The sequence below is a fragment of the Ursus americanus genome, chromosome 34, assembly GCF_024610735.1.
Source record: "Ursus americanus isolate L20-20 chromosome 34, mUrsAme1.1.p, whole genome shotgun sequence".
NCBI lineage: Eukaryota > Metazoa > Chordata > Mammalia > Carnivora > Ursidae > Ursus > Ursus americanus.
The window spans coordinates 13902113-13916807 of NC_142160.1; the positions used below are offsets into that span (position 1 = coordinate 13902113).

At 42.0% G+C, this 14695-nt stretch overlaps 1 protein-coding gene across 1 annotated transcript in view; it reads left to right on the forward strand.

Annotated features, from left to right (window-relative positions):
* The window catches only part of TMC1 (transmembrane channel like 1), a 362945-nt gene that overhangs the window by 301212 nt on the left and 47038 nt on the right, over positions 1 to 14695 (forward strand). The window contains exon 16 of the mRNA XM_087858826.1: positions 860 to 958. Within this exon, the coding sequence (XP_087714952.1) occupies positions 860 to 958 (99 nt within the window). The remainder of the gene's footprint in view (positions 1 to 859; positions 959 to 14695) is intronic.

Here is a 14695-nt window from a genome sequence, read left to right on the forward strand (position 1 = left end):
AGTTTCCATGAAATCCGTGCCAGTGTGTAGAGCGTAGGAGTAGGGGCTCACTTCCAGCCCCTGCCCAGTCAAGCTCTGCACCCAGGCTTCCAGCCACAGTCATCCTCCACCCCCAGCCCCAGGGAAGGAAAGTTTTCATGTTACATAAGAAGCAGCATCTGCTTGGCAAGCCGTGTGCTTGCCCTGGTGTAGAGGGCTGCTTTTTCCAATTCTCACCAAGACACCTGCTAGAGCCCTATTCCCGCTCCCTCGCTGGCTGGCTCTGCCCCTAATAACTCCTCTTTGAATCTGGTCACATCAGATCAGGGCAGTAAACCTGAATTAGTGGTAAAGCAAATATAATCAGGGTGCAATCTTTCCTCCTATTTGACAACCACAAATTGTATGAGCGATTCACTTGAGTCTTCTCTTCCTTAACATGAAGGAGAGAATCTCCCGCCACCCCCACCCCTTAGAGGTAGCCCCATATGAAGATGTGGGTAGTATGAGGGTTTTTTTTTTTTTTTTTTGAACACTGTAGTTCCCCCAAAGGCCTCTTTTCTCCTCTCCAGACCTCCCCTAAAAGGGACCAGTTTGGAGGTGGTGGTGGGTAGGGGGGCTTCTCAGCAAGCCTCTGGGCAATGTGGTTGCCCAGCTGCTGGTGGTCCACTGAACTTAGCATGCAGGGTTCTTAGCACTCCCTTTATTCTTCCCTCTGGATTTAGTAGTCGATTCCCAGAAAATGGGACCCCACGTGGAGACCCACAGAGTCGCCATGAAAATGTGTATGAAGTGCTTTTAAACAAAACCATTTGTGATCGCATGTGTGGCTCAGACTTTGTTTCCAATTATTAACTGCTTTCTTTGCTTCTCTGTATAGTACCTCTGGGGTTTGCCATATGGCAGTTTACCTAGGAAAACAGTTCCCAGAGCTGACGAGGCATCTGCAGCAAACTTTGGTGTGTTGTACGACTTCAATGTAAGTGTCTCCACACAGCTGTGTTGGTAGGAGGACGGATTTTTGGTTACTCTCTGAAACCCCATGGCATCTTCTTCTGGGGCTGGTTGAAGGTCTTAAGAGATATGTCCGTGCCCCCTGCTAAAAAAATAGGAAAGAAAGGAAGGAAAGAAAGAAGGAAGGAAGGAAAGGAGGGGGGGAGGGAGGGAGGGAGGGAGGGAGGGAGGGAGGAAGGAAGGAAGGAAGGAAGGAAGGAAGGAAGGAAGGAAGGAAGGAAGGGGAAAATAAGAGAGAGAGGAAAAAAAAGGATTGGCTTAAGAATATGATAACATGATTAAATGGGAATACAGACTACTGAATGAAGGTGAACTCAGAGATCAAAGGGTTGAAACAAATATCTTTATCTCTGGCTTTGGAGCAGAACAAAGGAAGGGCTTGCAAATGTGCTTTTTGAAAAATCTTGTAGGATTCTTAGGGAATTAGAGCTTTAACATTTTGTATTAACCTCTTTGTTTCCTGAACAAAACTATTTCGTATTACTGAATAGCCAGTACTATTCAATAAATAAAGCTAAATATTAAATACTAAACAGTACTAGATTCTAACTTCTAAATAATACTAAAATGAGGACATTTCAATTGTGGTACCCGTGTGAGCATTACTCAACTGTAGTAGGAGAATAGTATTACTCCTTGAGCTGCCCTGGGTGGGGAGTGTTGTTATGGCAGAGACGCATTTTTGCCCATTGAAAAATCATTTCAGACTCTGATTCAAGTCTGTGGCAACTACTCGGTTCCACACGTTCTTTTTAAAATAGCCACCAGATCGGAGATGTTAGAAAGTGTGGAGGATAAGAAAGGAGCAAGGTAGAGATTGGGGAATTGATAATTCGAGGAATTTTTGGAGAGTAGTAAATGAGAATAAGATTTTATGTAGCCTGGGGAATAAAAAAAGGAGAGAAAAACTAATAGTATTGATAGGTATATTTCACAGATGTTTTTAATTCTACCCTCAAGCCCTCTAAATTGTGAGCTTCCTAAAGAGGGGATCATGTCTATTACATCTTCTTTGAAGCCCTTAATATGATAACCAACCAACAGAGACTTAATGAATCTTATTGACTGACAAGACTGAGTAAGGGGAGGATTTGTAGAGCCTTGAGATAAGAGCCATAGAAATTAATTTATGTGAGCAGTTACAGAAAACGCAAACTTTAGGGAAGGTTCCCAGTCTCTGAGTAAGCGAGGCAAGCTAGAGAATAAGCATAAGGCATGGTGGCAGCCCCGATTTTGTGGCATTTAGAATCTCCAGTCATCCCTGTCAGTTCACTTGTCATTTCAATTCAACATTTATTTATTGAATATAAACATGCACTGGTTTTACAAAGATAAAGGTGACATGATTCTTGACCTCAAAGCGCTCATGACAGTAGAAGATAGTCAACTAGTATAGCACATGCTATGTGCTACATTAGCAAAATAGAAAAAAGAAAAAGACCCTGGGAACCCCGAGTTAGTGATTGTTAATTTTGCCTGGGAAGGTCTAGGATTTACGAAGACTATGACCTCTGAGTTAGATTTTACTTATCTTTTATTTCTCCTTTCTATTATTCCCCATCCATCTCTCTCTCTCTCCCCCTCCCCACCCTCTCTTTAAATTTCAAATAATGTTTTACTATGCTCCCCTGAAACTGCTTTTATATCTATTGTCTTCTTCTGATTAGCAAAGTAATAAACTTCCAGTCTGGTTAATAAGAACAAGAACTAATACTATCATTGGCATTTTCTGATGTTTGAGTCAAACTAGAGAAAAGAAGAACTGAAAGTATGAACAAAAGGGTTTTTTTATTTGCAAACATATATTTAATGAAGTTTAAGCACTTATAAATTTGTCAACTAACTGATATAAAAATTTGGGGGAAAAAGTCCATTAGGGATTTGAAAGATATTAATCAGCTGAGGAAAACAAAGAGGAAGGTGGCTCAAGGGGGCAAACCAGAGGCTCTCACAGGTGAATACAGGAGGAAGCCAGGAGAGAGGGTTTGGACAATAAATGCGCTTATCAGGATTTTATTACTGCCCTTTATAGCTCTCATGTTCAGTTTGGTGAAATACTATTTTTAGGTGGACAGAGGAAGACAGAAGCCAGAGTAGTCTGTGATACTCATTGTCCCTTATAATTCTAGGCCTGTCTAAAAACAATTCTAAAGCAGTAAGTGAATATAAATGGCCAAGAAAAAATCAGAAAGTCATTAAAGTGATATTATTCATTTACAGCTTTTCTTAATTTTTCTGCATACTGTAACCACTCAATTATCTGGCACGTATCATAAAATAAGAGATTTTTAGAGATAAGAGTGCTTTTAGAGCTCTTCCATCCCATGTTTCACATTATAAAATGAGGGAAACTTTGAGTTACAGAAGCATGTTCAGGGTCTTATAGCTATTGAGTGGCTCCTAAGCAAGTACTCTTACCATGCCCTGTATCATCTCAGTAATTTTGCTGCACTGATTTCCAACAGCATTCTCACTGACTGTTTCCAGAACACAGACTGACTCCCTTCAATGCCATAGCTATCTCAGTGGGGAGAAGGAGTTGAAACAGATCCCATTTTCACCTTTCATAATAAACACACAATTTGCAAATTAGCTTCTCAAATAGAATGGTAGGTTCAATATTTACTCTTGCCCGAGTTCTTTACTTGGTCCCCTGAACAATGACCTCATAGAAGTGCCCGGCCTGTATTATAAGATGATCTAACTGGACAGCACAGTATTCTATCTATCATGGCATCACAGAGGAAATCATTAACTGAATATCCTTGAGATCCTTAAAAACAGAATTCTACATTTCCGAAAAGCCCAGAGATGCCAGGAGGAAAGCCATGTTTCAGGCCTGAGGCAGAGATAACAAGTGCCTGATTAGTTTGTTGCATCTAAGAAGGTGGGTTACTCTTCCTACTCCATGGGTTAGTTTGTTGCATCTAAGAAGGTTATTTTGTTGCATCTAAGAAGGTTAATGTGCTGGCTTAGCTAAGCAACTCCATGTAGACGTAGGTGAAGAGAAGCCAGAACAGATTTCTAGAACACTTGAAAGAGATGCAAACATGCCCTCTTGTGGTAGAGGAGCTTATATGATGTGAAGGGACCGAAAACCTTTGGGGTGGAGGTGGGGAGGTGGAGTCTCGTGTTGGAAACTTGGGACTTCCCTCTGGACACCCCTCTCCCCTAAAGTATCTCTCTGGAGCTCAGTGCTCTGTCGTTTATAAACATGTGTCATAACTTGGGGATTCCTGGGTGGCTCAGTCGGTTAAGTGTCTGCCTTCGGCTCAGGTCATGATCCCAGGGTTGGGATCGAGCCCCACATCGGGCTCTTGCTCAGCGGGGAGTCTGCTACCCCCTCTGCACCAATTTGCACTTGTTCTCCCTCTCTCTCAAATAAATAAATAAATAAAATCTTTTTAAAAAACCCCACATGTCATAACTCATCAAAATTCCCTTTAATTAATAGTAGGCAAATGCCATTTGATATATGCCAGGTTGGTCAGTCTTATGGCTTCTCAACGTCACAGTTTACAAAGCACCATATTTTTTTATCCTTTTATTGAGTACCTCCTGGTGGGTCTTACTAATCTGGAGGAAAACATATCTTATTAAAATAGTAAGAAATAGGGAGATTGTCTAATACGTGTGCTATGAATTGAATTGGCAGATATGGTATTATTTGAAGCAGTAGAATTAGAAGAACAGGTTTAGGTCAGGAAGATTATGTCTTTGTTGGCAAATAGTTGGAGACACAAGAATGACGTATGAATGATAAAGAGAAAAAGATTACGGTTTTGATATTCTTGTAAGCGAGAGAGAGGGAGGAGCTGATGTGGCATTTGGAAGCAGCTTGAGCTGATATCAGATGGTGAGATCATTCGGGTAAAGATTAGAGTTGTGAATAAAGGGAAATGCACTCACTTTTCAAGCCTGTGAACATCTTACACATTGCATGTGGATAAATGGTGAGTGAACTTTGCCTCCCCTTTTCTGCCGGTCATCATAGATATTGGCGGGGTGAAGACCTAGAAGGGACAGAAGAGGAGAGTTAACACCTATCAGGTGCTAAGTAGGCACATACATTAAATTTCATCTTTATAACAACCCTCAGGATGAAGATCAATAATCTTTTTACAGGGGTGCCTGGGTGGCTAAGTTGGTTGGGCATCGGACTCTTGATTTCTGCTGAAGTCATGATCTTGGGGTCCTAGGATGGGCCCTGCGTTGAGCTCCATGCTCAGCACAGAGTCTGCTTGTCTCTCTCCCTGTGCTCCTACCTCACCCCCTCCCCCGCTCGCTCTCTCTCAAATAAATAAATAAAATCTTTTTAAAAATAATCTTTTTATTTTTTTAATTTTTAAAAAGATTTTATTAATTTATTTGAGAGAGAGAGCGTGCGCACAAGCTGGGGTAGGGACATAGAGAGAGGGAGAATCAGGGTCCCCACTGAGCAGGGAGCCTGATGCAGGGCTCAATCCCAGCACCCCGAGATCATGACCTGAGCCGAAGGCAGACACTTAACCAACTGAGCCTCCCAGGCAACCCAATAATGCTTTTATAGTTGGGGAAATTGGAACTCAGAGGGGTTGGTCAGTTTGCCAAGCACGGCACAGGTAGTTAGAGGAGGTACCGAAATTCAAGGTAAAATGGGGCTGATTTTAATGTCACATTGTTGATTTACTTCTAACATACCCCCAGCTGATTCCTTCTACCCTGCCCACTTGTGCCACCCTTGAAGTCTGTCCTCAAAGGAAACTGTCACAGACATTCTGAATGTTTTCAAACAGCAGTTCCACTCCTGATTCTATCAGCAGCAACAGTTCTTTTAAATAATAATCTTCCAGAGCGACAGTGTCTCCTCGCAGACATATGTCAGCTCTCTTAAGTTCCTTCATCTCTTACTGTACTGGCCACATTTAGAAGAGATATTTTTGTGATGTACATATGGAATGACATCTTTTTTGGGGGGATATTTCAGCAGTTCAAATGCATCTTTAGTTTCAGAGAGTACCCCCTTTTTTACTGAGGTATAATTGACGTACATTATATTAATTTCAGGTGTACGGCATAATGATTCAATATTTGTATATATTGTGAAATGATCACCACGGTAAGACTGGTTAACATCTATCAACATATGTAGCTACAGAATTCTTTTTCTTGTGATGAGAACTTTAAAGATTTACTGTGTTAGCAATTTTCAAATGTGCAACACAGTATTAGTAACTCCAGTCTCCATGTCAGACACCACATCCCCATGACTTGTTTGTTTTATAGCTGGAAATCTGTACATTTTTACTTCCTTCACTCATTGTGCCCATCCTCCACCTCCTGCCTATGGCAACCACTCATCTGTTCTCTGTATCTATGAGCTTGTTTTTTTCTGTTTCTTTTTCTAAGGTTCTACATACAAGTGAGATTATACATTCTTTGTCTTTCTCTGTCTTATTTTGCTTAGCATAATGCCCAGGGTCCGTCCATACTGTTGCAAATGGCAAGATTTCCTTCCTTTCTATGGCTGAAAAATATTGCATTACACACACACTCTCTCTCTCTCTCTCTATGTTTTCTTTATCCATTCACTCGTTGACAGACACTTAGGTTGCTTCCGTATCTTGGTTATTGTAAATAATGCTGCAATGACATGGGGGTACAAATAGCTTTTCAAGTTACTTTTTCATTTTCTTCAGAAAAATACCCAGCCATGGAATTACTGGACCATATGGCATTTTTAGTTTTAATTTGTTGAGGAACCTCCGTACCATTTTCTGTAGTGGCTACACCAATTTACATTGCCACCAACAGTGCACGGGGTTGTTCTTTGACGGGGCAAATATCCTTCATTTTGGGTTTCCTAAGAAATGGACATCAAGACAATATTAGGTGCAGGATATAATTTGGGGGAGAATATCTACAAACGAGGAAGGGGAGAGAGAGCACAAGTAGGTGGGGAGAGTCTCCAGTTAGCAAAGCCAGGTTGATTCCTGTGAAGGGAGAGAAGGGGGGTAAGATTGAGTAGGAAGAGTCTTAGTCTGCAGTACAGTTCTGGAAAAAGTCTTGGCCAGGCTAATGGTGAGTCTCCAAGCAAAGTATGTCCATTAGAGAAATCCCGTATCACTGGCTCTAGTATTTCTCATCATTCTGGATCGGAGGCTGGGGGCCACATGGGAGGATGTGGTCTCAGGACAAGCACATTATGCTCCATGCTGGTTGACCCAAAGTGGTGGCATCTGGAGGCCATCTCCTGAACGCTTCCTGAGCAGCACACCTGTATGGCCGCTCTAGGGGTCCATTGGCTCTGAAAATGTGACTTGGTTCCCCTACTTTAGATCAGAACAGTTACTGTTATGCTGTGCTGCTCTTACTTGGTTGCAACAAGCTACAAATACACCAACATAACCTCTTTGCTCCCACCATTGTCTCAGCCTCACCCAGGGCTGGCTCAGCAGAGACTGAATGCCTTGATGATAAACAATCTCTCGGTGAGGGCAAAAGTATGACCCCGAGCCAGACTGCTAAGCCTCTTGGGGACAAAGCTAAGCCTGTAGATTATCAAGTGCACCCAGATGTAGGGCTCCTCCCTGGAATAGAGATCCTACGGTTGGAAGGGGTAAGGATCCTCTCCTCTGTATGTGTAGTGTGACTCCTTAGAAGATTTCACCGAACAGGGTGGGTGCTGCTCAGGCATGTGGTCCTACGATTGGCAGCAACCTAAGGCTATTCATCCCTGGCTCTCCTGTTTGCTTTCCTTCCTCAATGTCCAGTACAGGTATCTCTGATTTAATAGGCTCATTAAATTTGATTAAAAGCAGAGGCAGCTCCAATTCTGCTCTCACTCATAGGCCTCTTAATGTGCTACTCCTGGACTTCTTTATACACGTCTATAGCTTATGATAGAAGAGATCCCTGGGTCTCTTTTAGCTTTCTTGGTATTCTTTCATTCTGTAGACTCGGGACATTGATCCCTTAGGGTCTTCATTTCTATCAGTGCTTTCTTTAATTCAGCAACTACTTCCAGTTTTCACCATCTCCCTCAAGCGGCACCTGGCCAAACCAAAGAGGACCTTTCTTTTTGCCAAAATTTGGGATGCCTGTGATCCTGATGTTGTATTTGCAACATGAAAACAGCGTCCCCTCTCTGGATGTGATCACAGAACCAAGTCTTCTTTTTGTTAATTTAGGGAACAATTATGTTGAGCATTTGCCAGATGCCAAATAGTGTGTCATGTGCTAAGCAAAGGTGAGCAAAAACCAGTAAGGTCTCTGCCCTCAGAAACTGAAAGTTTAGTAGAGTAATCAAATAATCACAAAAATAAACATAACTGTGCCTGTGCCAAGTGCTACAGAGGAAAGGTGAACAGTATTAAGAGAACGTGTAGCAGAGATCCTGACCCGGTTTACAGCCTAAGAGAAGGAGGTAGAAGAGAGCAGAACTTTTTCTGAGAATGTAAGATTTGAATTGGGCTCTGAGGAGTCAGTACCAGCTCCCAATTTGAGAGAGGGGAGAGGCATTCTAGAAAATGAGATAGCGAGACAAAGGACCTGTCATGAAAGAGGGTTGCGTTACTCAAGGGACTGACTGGAGGTTAGTGAAACTAGATGAAGTGGCATCGGGGTGGATGGCCTTACAGAGATAGAAGGGTATCAAGATGTGTGGGACCCTCTAGAATCTAGGCCATGATCATTTATTTTTTCTCAGAACAGTTGAAAGTAATTCAGGCAAGTGGTGGATGAGTAGTGTGGCATTATCAAACTTGGAACTTAAAAAGGTCAAAGGAACAGAGAGGAGGAATTTGAATGTGAGGACACCAAGGAAGAGTCCATCATTACGTGAGAGTATCAGGTGTTGATAAATATCAGAAAGTGGAGAGAGTAAGATTTTTTGGAAGAGCTCAGTTTGCCTAGTAGGAATTTGCTGATATGTAAATAGTAGCTGCCAAACTAATAGATTAAGGCTGAGCCATCAAGTCAGATTAGAACTTCTCAGTCTATTAAATTATCCCATTATAGAAACAAATGGCACCAAACAAATGGAGTCTGATATGTCTGCTGTGAAAATAGATTATTTAAAGTTACAAACACTTGAAAACAATTCAGTAAAAACTTTACCCCATGGTCCAGCGTCATGTATCTCCAATAGATCTTATTTGCTTATACATTGTACTTGAAATTAATTACATTCATCGATCTTAAATGTTTGAAATAAAATATATGCTGCTCATATAGGATGGAAATTTTCCGAACTTCATTTTTTTCAGATAGTTTGTTTTCCCTACTTTTTTTTTTTTTTGTATTTTCATTTGTTCAAAAACTCCTTTTAAAATAGATAAAGTAAGGTAAGGTAATTCCCAGTACAGGCTGTATTCATATAACCAGATACATCTCTCTTCATATATGAATTTATGATGCTTCATTTTTCATTAATTTAAAGAACTAGTAGGCAGATTTAGGAGACCAGAAGTCAATTGAACAACAAAATCCCATAATGTAATGCTTTTAATGTCCATCTTGTGAAACAAAAGACCATTTTTCCCATTTAGGAAGAAACTATATGTAGAAGCTCATTTTATAGCACTGAGAATTTTTATTTTCTGAGAGTTTTAGGCCATTAGACAGAAAAAATTAAGGAGTTTTGGCAGCGTTAGTGTCTCTCAGACACTTTCTTGGTGTTTTGATTCATTAAATCCCAACATAAGATTGTTATCATCATGTTACTGTCTGAATGATTTACTTTCTTTTATTAAAGTGGGTAACAGAGAGAAGAAAAACAGAAAAAGGTGGTTTAGATGATAATTTGAAAGAGCTTAATCTCACTGAAGATTGTTAATGACCACCAGAAGCAATTTTTCTGTTCATTCAGTCATTCTGCAAGCATAAATTGAATGTGAGATGCTGGGAATACAAAGATAACTAATATATTTTCCCTGCCCACAGGGACCTTTTGGTTTACTTGGATGTGCAAACAAACAATTGCCGTATGATGTGACAATCTCAAGCTAACAGATACATGTCCTAGGCACATGGAGGCATAAGGGAGGGAGGGTTCTGGGTGACACTTTACTGGAGTTCCATTTACTGGAGACCTGAGAGGACCCAGTAAAGCAATAACTCTATTTTCCACCTGAGTTCTGAATAATTTGTTTGCAAGGGGAGGCAGATGGGCACCAAAACTTCATTCATTACTACTGGGGGCCAAATGGGAGAACTAATCTGAGACTCTTAGCCAAATGGCCCTGCTAATATGGGACTCTAAATTAGTCCATCTTATCCTGGGAAAGCTTATTTCCTACAAGAAGAAAGTTATATTTGGGCTAGGCAAGTACAGCTAATTCATTCCAAAAATATGGATCCGAGAAGTCACTCTACCTTCCCTCGGATGGAGTGAGGAGAGGGATAATGGGGGCCTGGGGAGTACTTCATGAGATGGAGCTCTGTGCATCTGAAGGAGATGACCATTTCCCCATAACAGGTAGCTCTAGTCTAGAGGTCAGTGAAGGCTTTACAGAGGTAGTTTGAACTGGTTTTAAAGGAAGAGTAGGAATAAACTAGGCTCTGAAATGGGGAGGATAGCTGGGAACAGCATTCCAAGCAGAGGAACCCGCATGCACCAAGGCATAGAGGCAGGAAATGGGGTCATGCACTCAATACCCCTGAGTGATTCAGCAAAGCTGATGTTTAGGGAGAGAGTGGCATACTTAAAGATGAGTGTGTCATACAAAAAAAAGGGATCCAATCGAGGAGGACAGTTTCATTCATTTTGCTAAGGAATCAGACTTTATAGGCAGTGGAGAGCACAAAGAGTTTTGAAGTAGGATGGAAATGTGGTCACTTACCCTTTAGAAGGTTCTTTGTGAATATGAGATGGACTTGGTCGGACTTGGTGGAAGATGAGAAAGAGAGGCCTGTGAATGGCAGTGGTGTACAGAGAAGGGATCAGTGTCACATATGATCATGAGGCAGAAACGACAGGATTCAACTAGTAACTGCATGTGACTTACCCGCAAAACAGGAAGATAATGAAATATCCAGGTTTCTGACAGAGGTGACAGATAGGTTGGTGGTATCGTTCTCTGAGAGAGGAGGAAGAAGCAGGTTTGGGGGAACTTCTTGAGTTCAAGGTTTCTGTGGGATAGCCAAGTGAAATAAGGCGTGTTTTGGGCACTGGGCATAGTATCTAGAATTCCAAACATTAGTGTCAGTTGTGGACCACGGCACAGAAAAGACAAACAGAAATGCTTTTTACAGAAGTTAGCATAGTTTAAAATGCAGTGTCGCATAGTGAAGAGAACTCTGTCATGAGATTTAGACAGACCTGAGTCTGAATCCTGCCGTGTACTACCTGTGAGATACTAAGACAACCACTCTGAGCCTCTTAACTGTCATGTATAAGATAGTAGTATTAATACCTAACTAGCAGGCTGGTATTAAAAAGTAAGTGAGGTTGTGTGTGTAAAGCACTGGCACATTGCCTGGCATGTGGTGGAAGCTTAATAAACATTTCTTTCCTTAAATGTCTATTCATGGGTACTTAAGTCATGAAAATGCCTATTTCTTGGAAGGATAAGAAAAGAAGAAGAGGGAGCCCTGACAGGGAGAGCATGGTATCCACAAGCCAGAAAGGGGAACAGGGCACCAGCAATGTGAGTTCTCTGGGAAAGAGGCAGAGAGATGAGGGATCTGATCTATGGATGGACACTAAAACCAGCTGTCTACTTCACAGCTTTTTGAGGGCAGGAATTCAGGACTATAGTCCTGCAGACAGAGACTTAATTCCAACTATAGAAAACTAGAAGTTCTGCAAAGGCTCAGTCCAGCTTCCTCTTTGTAATCTACATGCTTCCCAGGTAAGAGCCTTCCTCTTAGTAATATACATGTTCCCCAGCTAAGAGCTTCCTCTTTGTAATCTACATGCTTCCCAGTTAAGAGCCTTCCTCTTAGTAATATACATGTTCCCCAGCTAAGAGCTTCCTCTTTGTAATCTACATGCTTCCCAGCTAAGAGCTTCCTCTTTGTAATCTACATGCTTCCTAGCTAAGAGCTTCCTCTTAGTAATATACATGTTCCCCAGCTAAGAGCTTCCTCTTTGTAATCTACATGCTTCCCAGCTAAGAGCTTCCTCTTTGTAATCTACATGCTTCCCAGCTAAGAGCTTCCTCTTTGTAATCTACATGCTTCCTAGCTAAGAGCCATAGAGTGTCAGTTTCATACTCCCAGATCTGGGTTGTAGCAAAAAAGAAAGGCAAAGGGAGGTGAGCAAAGCATGAAGTGGAAGCTTGGCAAGTCTGGGCAGAGAGAAAGAAGGCGTCCGCGGGCTGAATCTCGGCACCCCCACCTAGGTGTCAGGCTGACTGCCATCCTTGTGAAGTTAGTTGAGGTTTGTGTTGGGTGTTGTTAGCCTTCTCACTCCGTGTTTTATCAGATATTAAGTGATGTCATGTCCTATGTTTCATCCATACTTGCAACTTTCTTTAATGCTAAGGTTTAAATGACTGGGTAGGAACATACCCCACGGCGTGGTGCCACTCTCCCTTCACATGCCCTCAGCAGGCCTGGTGAGAAATTATATCTTCTTTTCCAACCAGTTTTGACCTCAAGATTTTTTTTTTTTTTTTTAATGTACATACAAAACATTGGTCTGGTGGTTACTACAAACTGAAAAGAGTTGCTAAGGATGCTGAAACTCATTTACCATCCTGGGAATGGAATGCCATGTTTCACAGTGACTGTTTATTTGCCGTGATGAGAAACGCCAAAAGGGTGGGGTTCCAATATAATTTCAGGTGACAGATACTCATGAAGAGGACATTTTACACGCAGAACATTTTTAGGGGCCTCTGCCATCCAGTATCTTACTCCATCTATGTATCATGTTTGGCAAATAGTCAATTCTCAATAAAAAGTTAGATAAACAAATACACGAGTTGATTCCTAGCGACTTCATCAGAACATTCACTTTCTTGGGGAAGCGTGTCGGTGACTATGAACTAGACCAGCTGCAGCACTCAACCAGAAATTAGAATCTTAATAGACAACGCGCAAGCATGGAACCCAGAGTTGGACGGGAGTGTTTCATGCTCATTTTGAAACTTGGCTCTGACTGCGGCTTCTCTGTCACAGATTTTGGGGTGGGAGAGTGCTCCCACAGGGGAAGCCGTGCGCGCTGACATGGAAACTGAATAGAACTTTGGCTAGGCTAGGAGTCATTGCTATTTTAGTCACTTCCAGATGTCTGCTGTTGGAGTTTTAAGGGAAAGGGAAAGATGTGTGGAGTGTGGGGGGCCCGCGGGGTGGAAGGGGAGGGCTGTTTCACGTCACCCTACAATATGCTACTAAGATGGATTGGATAAAGCTTTTTAAAATTGTGTTCTTCAATAGTGCCTCTTTTATTTGCATGCCTGACTGCACGTGTAGTAATAGGCAAACTGAAGAACTCTTTGTGAAATAATCAGGATTCCCCAAAAAATGAACCTTATCCCTTTGGGTGGCCATCTAATATTTATGAAGTGCCAGCCATTGAATGGTACACACCCCAGATGAGCCAGCTGGCCCACTAGCTATTGTGTTAACCTAACAAGCTCGCCAGATGCTTGTTATCTATCTACTTTCTCCTTTCATATTGTTTTGGAGGTGTCCTTTAATCCCAGTGTTGCCATTATGAACTAGAAAACGATGTCAGGTTGTAATGTTTAAATACGTGGAGATGTGGCCCTTTGAAATCTTCAGAAGGGATGTTCAGGTCCTTCTCAAGAGGTCCTGGCACCATCATGGATCAATCCAGGGGTGTAGGTCAAAAGGCCCAGCTGGGTTTGTAGGATTTCTTGTGTCTTTGTTTCACTGGGAAGCAGTGGCATTGGCATGATGCAAGGGGTGGAAGGCAAAGCATGGGAGAAACAGTAGAGTTTATAGAGTTGTGAAGTATATGGATTTGAATCAGACAGACCCAGTTCAAGTTCAGACTGTTATTTGCTAGCTATGTGAGCATGCACAAGTTACTTAACCTCTCTAAAGATCAGTTTCTTCATGTGCAAAGTAGGAATAGGGCTATTGAGTCTTTGCTGGGTGGGAGAATCATGGTAGATAACACCCCCTACCTTGTTTAACCAGGTTGTGAGCTAACCAGAAATGAGACAAAGCGCTCAACAGATGGAGGTCAACACGTCACCTTTATTATTGTTAAAGCTGATATGAAAGACTGTGGCATCTTTCTAAGGGCAAGTGAGCTTCACAGCCAAAACTTTCCATGCAGCAGCCCCAGCCCAGGACAGCATGCTCCCTCCAGGGGTAGGGCACAGTGTGTGCTGTCTCAGGATGGGGAAGAGAGGTGGCCTGCGTCATCCCCATTTCTTCCTCCATGCTCTACTATCAGATTAGCATGAGGGGACAGCATGAGGAAGTGGGGAGAAGCTGAGACTGTTGCATTTATGGGTCATACCTTCATGGAAGGCAACACCAAGAGTGGAGGAAAACCCATTGCCCCTAACAGGAGCAACTTCAGAGGGTTCTAATAAGGATTCTGTGAGATGAGGGAACGTGTTTGGCAAATGCTAAATGCTCAACAAAATGTATTAATTGATGTTATTGCATTATCACCAAGCACGAGGATAGTGGCAAGGAAATGAGGTAAGGGTCGTTTGCAGGGAAAAATAGAGGAGTTTGGAAAATGATGTGTGTTGTACTCATGGGGAAAAAAATAAACACTTTAGGATATCTTTAA